Source organism: Megalops cyprinoides, chromosome 20, assembly GCF_013368585.1.
Source record: "Megalops cyprinoides isolate fMegCyp1 chromosome 20, fMegCyp1.pri, whole genome shotgun sequence".
NCBI lineage: Eukaryota > Metazoa > Chordata > Actinopteri > Elopiformes > Megalopidae > Megalops > Megalops cyprinoides.
In genome coordinates, this window is record NC_050602.1 from 27332501 (window position 1) to 27343531 (window position 11031).

General features: G+C 44.0%; 1 protein-coding gene across 1 annotated transcript in view; it reads left to right on the forward strand.

Moving 5' to 3' along the window:
* The window catches only part of LOC118795829 (AT-rich interactive domain-containing protein 3A-like), a 29807-nt gene extending 26330 nt beyond the window's left edge, over positions 1-3477 (forward strand). Inside the window, exons 5-9 of the mRNA XM_036554575.1 lie at positions 1-109; positions 653-900; positions 1678-1959; positions 2511-2600; positions 3075-3477. The exon at positions 1-109 is cut by the window's left edge and continues 75 nt beyond it. Of these exons, the coding sequence (XP_036410468.1) occupies positions 1-109; positions 653-900; positions 1678-1959; positions 2511-2600; positions 3075-3181 (836 nt within the window). The 3' untranslated portion in view covers positions 3182-3477. The remainder of the gene's footprint in view (positions 110-652; positions 901-1677; positions 1960-2510; positions 2601-3074) is intronic.
* Positions 3478-11031: the final 7554 nt, after the last annotated feature.

Here is an 11031-nt window from a genome sequence, read left to right on the forward strand (position 1 = left end):
AGAAGGGCGGCCTGGTGGAGGTCATCAACAAGAAGCTGTGGAGAGAGATCACCAAAGGACTGAACCTGCCCACCTCCATCACCAGCGCGGCCTTCACCCTCAGGACACAGTGAGTGTGTCAGCTCATACCCAGAGACACAGGAGGATTGTGGGTTATCGCCTCGGGCAGGATACTCCCAGCAGTCCCTTTAAGAGAGATTGCTTACTGCAGTAGGTTTGTTGGAGAGCTGTCTGAATGAATGGAGTATGTGTGAGATGTCTGGACTGACAGGAGCATGAGAATATAGACAAGGTAAATGGATGAAATGGTGGAGTCAGACTCAGACCCTGAGGAGCCCGTGTGTATGCTGTTAGTGTGAATTAATTATTCCTTTGCTTAATAGGTCCCATTAGTTAATCACTAGCACTTACCCTGATGTATTTCCCAGATTGTATTGCAGTAAAATGTGGGCACAGGGACGATGCATAATCTGCACTTTAATGCAAAGGTATTAAGAGCAGAGTTTTAAGCAGGTTATGATAGCATGATATGTCACTGCTGTTTTAGACCTTTATGTCTATCTGTCATGTGTCTTTCTGCTCTGTTACACTGAGGTGGCTAAACCCCGCCTCGTATATGACCCCCCTCGGTGACCTCTGACCTCTCCAACAGATACATGAAGTACCTATACCCTTACGAATGTGATAAAAGAGGGCTCAGCAACCCCGACGAGCTGCAGGCCGCCATCGACAGCAACCGCAGGGAGGGGCGTCGGCAGGGCTTTGGCAGCAGCCTGTTCACCTACTCGCCCAATGGCACGCCCACCATGCTGTCTTCCCCGAAACTCTCCACACCCAGCCTGGGCATGGCCATGGGGACCAACGGATCCCCCATCGCCCCCATCCAGAGGATGAAGAAAGGTGAGGGGGACGGGGGGTACAGGGGTGCGGGGGGTGGGGGGACGGTGCTGCATGAGGAGTGTGAGATCTGTACAGATAGGAAGGTGCAGGTATGGTATGGAGGGTTTCAGGTGAATGGCCTATTTCTCACATTGGCAGTTCTCTGCTCAGAGCGCTAGATGCTGTTGGTAGAGGACTGATATGATTTTTGAGCTCTGAAAGTCCTCCTCTGATTTATGATGGTCCACTTTTATTCGTTTCCTTCAAACACTCTTGTAAGAAAGAATAATATTGCAAGAAACAGCAGGTCCACTTTAATTAAAGAGGTGTCTCCTAATTTGTCTGCTTTCTCTGAACATCTACGTATGTGATTGTGTGCTAAATACCCAGTTGTGTATGCTTGATCAGTGCCACCTTGGTGTGTTTCATTGTGTGTGTGTGTGCGTGCACGTGTGTCTGTGTGTGCGCGTGTGTGTCTGTGTGTGTGCGTGTGTGCGCGCGCGTGCGTGTGTCTGTGTGCGTGTGTCTGTGTGCGTGTGTCTGTGTGCGTGTGTGTGTGCGCGTGCATGTGTCTGTGTCTGTGTGTGCGCGTGTGTGCGTGTGTGTGCGCGTGCGTGTGCGCGTGTGTGCGCGTGTGTGCGCGCGTGCGCGTGTGTGCGTGTGTCTGTGCGCGTGTGTGCGCGCGTGCATGTGTCTGTGTGCGTGTGTCTGTGTGCGTGTGTGTGTGTGTGCGCGCGCGTGCGTGTGTCTGTGCGCGCGTGTGTGTGTGTGTGCGCGTGTGCGTGTGTCTGTGTGCAGAGGACGGCGGGGGCGTGCCGCTGCCCGGGGCGAGCCGCATGCCGGCGGCGTTGGCGGGGCACTCGGTGGCGGTGGCGCAGGCTGCAGCGATGCAGGCCGCCATGGTGGCGCAGGTGGCTGCGCTGGAGCAGCTGCGGGACAAGCTGGAGTCCGGAGAGCCGCCGGAGAAGAAGATGGCCCTGCAGGCCGAGGACCCGCAGCGCCTCCTGCAGAGGGCGCTGCAGCACAACCTGCTCGCCATGACCGCGCACATGCCCATGAGCGTCCGCATCAGCAGCCAGGGTGAGGGGGCAGGGCGGGGCAGCAGGGGCGGGGTGAGGGGGCAGGGCGGGGCAGGGCGGGGCAGGGGGTGTGGCAGGGTGAGGGGACAGGGCGGGGCAGGGCGGGGCAGGGGGTGTGGCAGGGTGAGGGGGCAGGGCGGGGCAGGGGGTGTGGCAGGGTGAGGGGGCAGGGCGGGGCAGCGGGGGCGGGGTGCACCGTGCACAGTGTGGATACAGTCTCGCTCTGACCATGATGGCACCTCATTCAGAATGTTACCCTCTCTTTCTCTATTTATGGTCTGATCTGAGATGAGACAGGGTGACCCATTCTGTGACTGCACTTTCTGACAAAAGCTGTGATGCCACAGTGTGTGGTTACCCAGTTCTTTTCCTCAGTATTAGTATTACAAGTTTACTCTGGGCTACTCTGTAGTCTAAAGTGCAATCTTTAAACTTGAAACTTGTAACTCTGCAAGCATTTCATTGAGTCGTTTGTAGAGTTTTCTGGAAACATGTATCCCGGGGTACAGTGCACACGGGTGACGGGGTGTGTCCTCTGTGTCTTCCTGGCAGACGGCAGGCAGGACTCCGCCCTCAACCTCACCACCAACGGCACCAGCAGCATCAGCATGTCGGTGGAGCTCAACGGAGTGGTCTACACCGGTGAGCCAATCACAGCCAGACTCTCATACGAGGCTTCATGCTGGAGCTGCTCCAGACCCATCACATTACACTACATTATTTTCATTTAGCAAATGCTCTTATCCAGAGTGACTAATAAAGATTACAGTTTCACATAACTTCCATATGTACGTCTGGATATATACTGGGGCAATTGGGTTGAGTGCCTTTCCCAAGGGTACAGTAGCAGTGCCCCATTGGGAATCAAACCATAAACCTTTTGGTTACAAGCTTCTCAGATTCACACAAGATTCACACTGTACCATATTAATGTTCTTTTGTGCTGGAAGTCACTTTGGATAAGAATGTCTGCTAAATGAATGTAATGTAATGTGGTACAACCGCCACCCCAGATGTACCTCAGTAATCTGTACCAGGGTGTTGCGTGTTAGAGCTGGACCTCCTCCCGGGTGACCCGGACGGGGTGTGATTGATTGTTGTGGTTACCTCCTGCAGGTGTGCTGTTTGCCCAGGCCCCCCCGCCCTGCCCCCCTGGCAGCAGCAAGTCTCAGCCCACCCCCCTCACACCTACCTCGTCCTGCTCCAACAACACGTCGTCATAGCAATCACATACCTCCACCTCCACAAGACAACTACAGCCAAAAAGCAACCTCATTTTCCGTACAGCACAGGCCAAAAGATAACAGGAAGCAGTTCTGAAGACAAGCGAGCCGTCTGGAGTACATTACCTCAGGACCTCACTCCTTCCACTGGTTTTTTATCTGTTTGTTTTCTTCCTTATTTAGTAGCCAAATAGATTTTAAAAGCTATTGGAGCCAGTATAATATATGCATATCCTATAAATAATTTATTTCCTCCAGGACAGATTACCTGAGAACAGAAGAAAAAGTATGAATAGTTTAATATAATGCACTGTTTACAGTTTTCCTGATTTCCAGTTTATCTGCTGACAGACAATGAAGCTTATCCTCACAGAGGGAAAAACTCATTTTAATCTTATATTAATGTTATTATTTTTAACCATACACAAAAATATATATATTTAGGGTTTTAAAAAAGAAATGTGTAAATATCTTCTATTTTATTCTAAGAATTTTTGCTATAAGTCTGTTGTTTCCGCAGGCACAGCAAGGTGCCCTTGTGACCTCGTTTGAAGACCTCTTTAAGCTCGCATTGGTCTCTGTGCCGCACACAATCACCTGACACAGTCACCTGATCCAACTGCAGGCCCCCCGGCCACTGTCCCCACACCCCACCCCATCAAGAGAGGCATGATTGAAAGTTTTAAGAAACTTATGACTCATGTTATGTGCACAGTTGACCCTGGATGGGTTGTCCGGGTTTGTCTCAGGTGTTGGGACTCTTTCCCTCAGCTGCAGTCTGGTGTCATTAGGGCTTGGCAATCACTGGTTCAGTTCAGGTCGTTCCATTCTGACCGTAGTGCTTCAGGAAACCCGGTTAAAGTCACCCAGGGAAACGGAGAGCGTGTGGGTTCAGTCCTGTAGAGCAGAGGGAGAGGAGGACAGTTCGTGAGCATGTGCGAGTCTCTGTGCATGCATATGTGCCTTTCAGTGCTGAAGTGCTGTGCCTTGTACAGCTTTGCCGAAAAAACCTACAAATTGCAGCTTGTGTGTGTAGGACTATGCGAAAATAGTTGAAAACAGTTGAACTTTTTGTGAAATTATGAACATCTCAGTGTGAGCCCAATGCAGAGACACACTGTGTCTTCTGTTAAAGAGAGGCACTCGTACGCTATGAATAAGCAGCTCGGTTCTGACATGAAACTCTCCTCCCAAATCCCAGGGTTCTAGCATGATGTCATGTGTCACATCCTCAGCCATTGGCTGTACTGCTGTCATGGCAACATGTAGCTGAATGATTGTTTGTGCTGCCAATGAAGTTCAAGTTAGGGATGCCGGCCTTCCTCTTTCCCGAGCATGTACAGATGCAGTCCTCTTTTTTTCCCTCACTTAATAGAAAGTTTGATGCCACACATTTGAATACAGTATACCTCATCAAACGCAGATGATCAAGGAAAGTCGTTTCAGAAGCATAATTACATATAGGCACGTAGGAATGTTTTTGTGCTTGTAGGTGTATTCTTGCTTTTCAGCATTGATATTGCTGCGGTCACTGGTGGATTTGATATGAGACGCGCAGTGTCACGGTCCGTCTCCAGTCTTGAAGTCTACCTGGGTGTTTCTGCACACCAACCACGCAGTGCAAGCACTGTCAGCCAAACTGGCACAAGGCAAAACTTCTAACACAATAATCCTTATGCAAATGGTATTTTTAAAAAGCAGAAACGATAAGTATATAAAAGATCCAGTCTGTGAAAATTCTTTGAAAAATGTATTTTTCCAAAGCTATTTTTGGACAACATCACTGGCCTAGTATGATAAAGGGTTAATGCCTTAACAGCCTTTCTTGATAATGGTGTTCACTAGTCACTTACAGACAAAATGCACAGTTCCTAGAGATGAAAATGTTTTTATTTTGTATTGTGATCTAATCAATTTGGCTTTATGAAAACTTATTAACTATAAAAATATAATGTATTCATGTCTGTATTTCTGTGTAATATTTGTGGAGCACATTTTTCGGTTATTTCAGTATGTTGCGTACCGTTCGCAGGTGTGGGGGCAGAGGACTGTGGTGTATGTGTGTGTGTGTGTGTGCGCGCGCGTGTGTGTGCGTGTGTACGCGTGCGTGTGTCTGTGTGTGTGGTCCACATGTGGGCCACATGCACAGATCATCCTAACCTCAGCACTCTGCTGCCTAACTTCCAGAAATCACCCCCAGCCTTGAGGGGCTGGGAGTGTAATGATTTAACTATGCAAACATATTAATTACTATAAACATTATCAACTCTCTTTAAGTAGGAGTAATATTGATATAGTGGCAGGGGCTGAGAAAATCAAGTTCTAGATTACATACATTGTTTTATACTGTTTTCAAAATTGAGTAAACGTGGGTTTATGGCTTTTTTACATATCACACAATTGTGTCTGTATTAGTATTAGTCTGGGTTTTGGCGTGTCTTTTTGAAAGATTAGTGTTCTCAGAGGTTTAAGGTTTGGGTTTTGGCGGTAAGGAAGGCATACATATTTTAGTCTCTCATCGGGCCTTGGAAGTGAGGGCAAATAGCATTACCCACAGCATGAAATTCTGAAATGTAGAAATTCAGGACAAAAAAATGTGAGAATTTCACAATCCCACCTTTTCCAAAAAAGAACAAAGTGACTGCCTTGTCAGTGAATTGATTTGTTAATCTTTCATGTTGGGTTTCTCCCATACCTTTTCTATCAAAGAATGGGATTAGGCAGGGAAACAAAAGAAAACCTGTGATGGCCCATTAATGTCTCCAATTCTCTTCATCGTAGAGAGATTACCTCCCTAAAGAGCAACCATTTGATTTTTGACAAATTGTGTGGTTTTGGTCTGTGAACCCAAGGAGCCAAAGACACCTAAAGGCCCTGCAGTGCCAGCCGGGCAGCTGTAGTGTTTTTATCCTTTCCTCCGTCATTCGGTGTGTTGTTTTGACCAACTGTCACTTTCCTTTGCCCTTGTCATTTTCATCCTGGTCACATTGGGCAAAGAATACCGAGCCTTCGACCGGACTGCCCTTTTAAAGGTTGTCCTATGCACACAGTAATATTACAGTCTCATGGGAGAGGGAGACACAGGTCATGACATATTGGTAAAGTGACCCCACTCAACCAATCAATTTTCTGGTCAATTGTGTTGTTTTTAAAAATGGATTTGTGTATTTTGCAGGGTTTTCCAAGGTGAAACTTGCTGTGTAGTACTTTTCATTTTTATTACTAAGGAACTGTACAAAGTCCAAAGCTCTGTCCTCACTCCAAACAAAACAAAGCTCATCAGACAAGTACAATGCGCTCTTGGGGAAAGGTCTTTTTATCTGAAGATTTTAAATGTAAAATACCTCACAGCGAAAGCCTTATGTCTTGTAGACTTTTATTCTAAAGAAAGCCATTTTTCTACCTCACTGAATGGAAGTACGTTTCTCATGTGCTTGCAGAAGTAAAAGCTACTGTACAGAGCTTGGAAAACATTGAGTTTTCCTCACGTCTATATCATCACACTTCATACTCTTTATGGAGTGTTATAAAGTTAAAGGCATAAATAAGGGCATGTTTATTTTATAATAATGACTGGGTATATTCATGAATTATTGCAGACTTCCTTGTACTCTTTCAATGCTCCTTTTATCTCTTGCATTTGTTTTTTTAATTGCTCATATCCTGGCTTTGTCTTGCTCACATTTGCACCCTTGTCAGATGGCCCATTTTTTTTTGAATGACGGCCATTACTGTGCGCCATGGCAACAAGCTTCGGTGGAGAGTAGATTTTCTGTGCACTGTAACACTGATATTGGAGTTACTTTATTCTACTGATTTTCAGGCATTTTGTCTGTCTGGTATGAAAATGTGGAGATAGAGCAGGCCTGAATCCCTATAACCTCATGAACTCACACATGGCATTAACCACATTCTGGCATCAGAAGAGGCAACTGATCAAAGACATTCATCTGTCTGTATTTCTCCCTTTGTGAAATAATGTATCTTTAAAAAAACAAAAACAAACAAATCTTTGAGTCACTGTGAAAAGTCATCTTGTTTTTAAACTTGTCATTTTGACTCCTGTCATGACTATGCCAAAGGCTCTGGCTGCGTGTCGCCAGCAGGGGGCGGCATGGGGCAGGGTACACAGTACCACAGTCCGGCAGGGTGGTGATGCTGTCCTTTTTACAGGGCATAGTGGGGTCTGAACACCTGTTTTTGATACTGCAGTTTCTAGCCTCTCCAATCAGAACCTACCCGCAGTTACTTAGCCTTGGATGATGATCTTTGTGTGCTGTATTTGAAATTTATACTATATATATGGTTTGATTTTGTATTAAAAAACTGCCATAAGCTGTCACTACAGCTGCAGTTGGACTGTGGTCACAGTGGAGCAACAGAAATATGCAGATGAAAAAATTCCCATTATTTCATGATTATCCAGATCAGTGGGCAATCCAAAAAGCTGCAGTTTCCTGAAATGGAATGGGCATCAGTAAAAAATAATGTTTCTTATTGTAATCGACAGACTGTGGACTTTTTCATGTAAGAAACTAGCCTTGGTTTTTGTCTGCGGCCATTCAAAGGTGTCCACTGAAGGAGCCTCAAGGGAGGAAGTCCTGACACTTTTTGGAAGATGCATTAAGATGACTGTATGTAATCAGATCAAGTAGATTGTATATTGCTGGGACATTCAAGCTTGGTGTGAAGACTTTTAAATGACTTATATTTAAAAAAGAATGTATGATAATTACTGGATGCCTTAAGTCTTGTACACACAACACAGTAAATTGCAGTGCTTGCCATTCATTGGTGCACCGAGACCCTCGAGGGGACACTGAAGTCATGGCAACTTAGTGAGGGACAGGAAGTGGGTGTTTTAAAGTTGAATCACTTCCATGTAATCACAGCGCAAAAAAAAAAATGGCACTAACAGCCGCCGGCTTGAACAGCAGACAGTCATTCTGCCTAGCGTGTTCATGTCTGAATCTACAGATCTTGTGAGTGACAGTGGAAGAATAGACCGTTGAAATGAATCTGTAGCTAGCTTGATAAGCGGTAAGACAGTATAAGCTAGCTAACTTGTGTGCACATGAATCACAGCGCATCATGTTATTAATCAAAAATGATGCATCTTCATCCTATAATAAGTCTTAAGGTTGACACATTTCTGAACATTTGCTTTCAATTTTTTCTGTGTTGTCTCATGCAGAATTTGATAGCTCTATACTGTTGAGGGTTCTTGTGAAAGCTGAGGGTTTGGCTCCCAAACTCAGCACTGTGGCACCACAGACTGCTGTGTGTACAACTCTGTCACCCATGTATGTAATATTATGTATCATGCTTTACGAACATTGTATCAGAGTTCTTTGATGTATTCTTTTAGTTTGAACACACTGTGTTAACCCAGCAATGATTACTTATTTTTAGAGCAAGTAACCATGGATTTAAAAGATCTAAATACAGAGTGCATGAGGAGCTTGAATCCTTTTGTATACGGCATTGTTTCAGTATGAGAATGAGCACACAGATGAGGCTTCTCAGGAAATACACTTCTACCTCCAGTTTTATGGATTCATTCAACATAATTCACAGGTTACAGTTTGTATGTGTGTGTGTGTGTGTGTGTGTGTGTGTGTATGCATGTGTATGTGAATGGGTTTACATTATCACATTTTCACTTTCTGTGTCTCATGTAGCACTTCTCATTTTTACAGTTAATGTGGAAAGGAAACAATCACCTCAACCTACAGCAAACTACAGCCATTGACAGATGTATATTGTACCTGTATTCTTGTTTTTGTACTTGTGTTCTAATTGAATGTTCCATTGCATGAGCTTAGGCCTAGCAGGAAGTTGCCTGAAATGTTCTGGGTGGGGTGTACTGTGGCTGACCTGCAGTTCTGAACTGGAAGGGGGGCTGGCTTCTGGACTCTGTGGTCTTGCTACAGGTTTCTATCTTCTGAGACTCTAGCACTGCTAATCTCCTATGTCAATTTCCACAGCCTTACCGAACTTCATAATGATTGTTACCCGTCATATCCTCTTTGTCATGGATCTCATATAATAAAGACTAAAAACAAATTCTTAATAGTGAGTTACATAATAATGCACATGAACAATAAGTCTCAAAGTGGCCTGTCTGAATTAAATATGGCATAAGCCCTCTATCCAGTAAGTTGTAGATCAGTATCTTATCAGCAGGTCACAACTGCATCCCCCAGATCATTTGGCTGTGGTATTTTGAGACTACAACACAACTTCCTGGCTTCTTTTGAAATATATGGGGGCTAAAGAACTACCCCTGCCTTATTAATCAACAATGTGTCATTTTTTAATTACACAAATGTCTGCTTTAAAACAATATTCAGCATAATTCAACAGTTTAGAGGGAACAATGTAAAATGGTTGCAGCCAAAAAGACAGTGAATGTGAAATTGATACCTAAGGGAAGGCTACCCTGTTGTCTCCATTGTTGAAAATGCAAGTTGTATTTAAACAGAAAGGTTAACATGACTCCTGTTTCTCAGAGCTCCCACCCTTCCTCTGGCTTTCTGAAGGTTTCACCAGAACTGTGATTTATGACACTCTCATTTTTCAGAATGAAAAGATCTCATTGTACAACCTCTGCAGAAGTGTGGGTTTCATTTTTTTTTTACCATGTCTTGCTTTCTTTACTAGTGCATAGAACATAACTCATGGGTTTTTAAAAATGTTAAGATATTATTGGTTTTTAACTAATAAAGAAAATCTTAAGAAAAAATGCTTTTTGAATGTTTACATTTTCTACCTATCATACACTGTGTATTCAACACAGGGGTATTAAGTCAATCAGCTGTTTAAAATAAAGACTGAAGCGCATTAAGAAAATGGAGTGCTGCTATTACTTCCTCTTTCTGGCTGGTATCTCCACATGAGATTTACTCCAACGGTGAAAATGTGATCACTTTTGTTTCTGCACTCTCAGACTGGGAAAATAAAAAATATTAAAAATAATTTAATTTTTTTTTTTTAAATTAAAAATATACATATTGAGCTCTGAATATGTATCTGAGAAATGGGGGTCATCTGGGAAACACAGCTCTGTCCTCATGTGAAGAAAGTAGTATTTTGCATTTTGAAAATTCCATCATACAATTTAAACTATGCAAGTTTTACGAGTTTACTTGGTTATTTCTGTTCATAGTCTTCACTCTTTCATACAAAACACAAAGTCCACGTAGCACAACTTTAATTTCATCCAACCATGAGACAGACTTTCCATTGTGTCATTCAGGTATAGTCTGGCAAATGAAGTATTACATTTATTTTTTTCAACCAGAAAAATTAAGGAAATACTGAGCAGGATTGCTTTGTATTAATGCTTTTTCGGTTTGTGTCAGGTAATATGACCCAAATTGTGTAACGTAAATTCACATTGATACCAAAAATTGAAGAGCAGATCTACTTTTGATTGTACTCATTGTGAGTTAGATAGATGCCATGTTCATTGTCTGCCAGGGGTTGGAGTTTATTAATGCCTTCATAGTTTATAAATGTTGGATCTTTACGGATCAAGACGGGGATGCAGTACATTTTTACCATGTCATCATCTTAGCCGACTAGCTAAAAATAAAATGAATGGCTAGCTAGCTATCAAAAGTAATCCTTTCTCCTCTAAAACATGTGAAAGAAAGTGAAAATTGCCCAAATTATTTCTGAAGGATGCTGACTACATGACAGTCAGTTGACATGCAGCTCCTGTGAAGTGACACTCAACAGGTAAGATGTAAACAACCCAGCGGCTGCGCAGACAAGCGGCGACTGCGCGTCCAGCTAACGAACGCTGCGCATTTCGATGCCGTCTGCAGTGTGTATCTCACGCACGG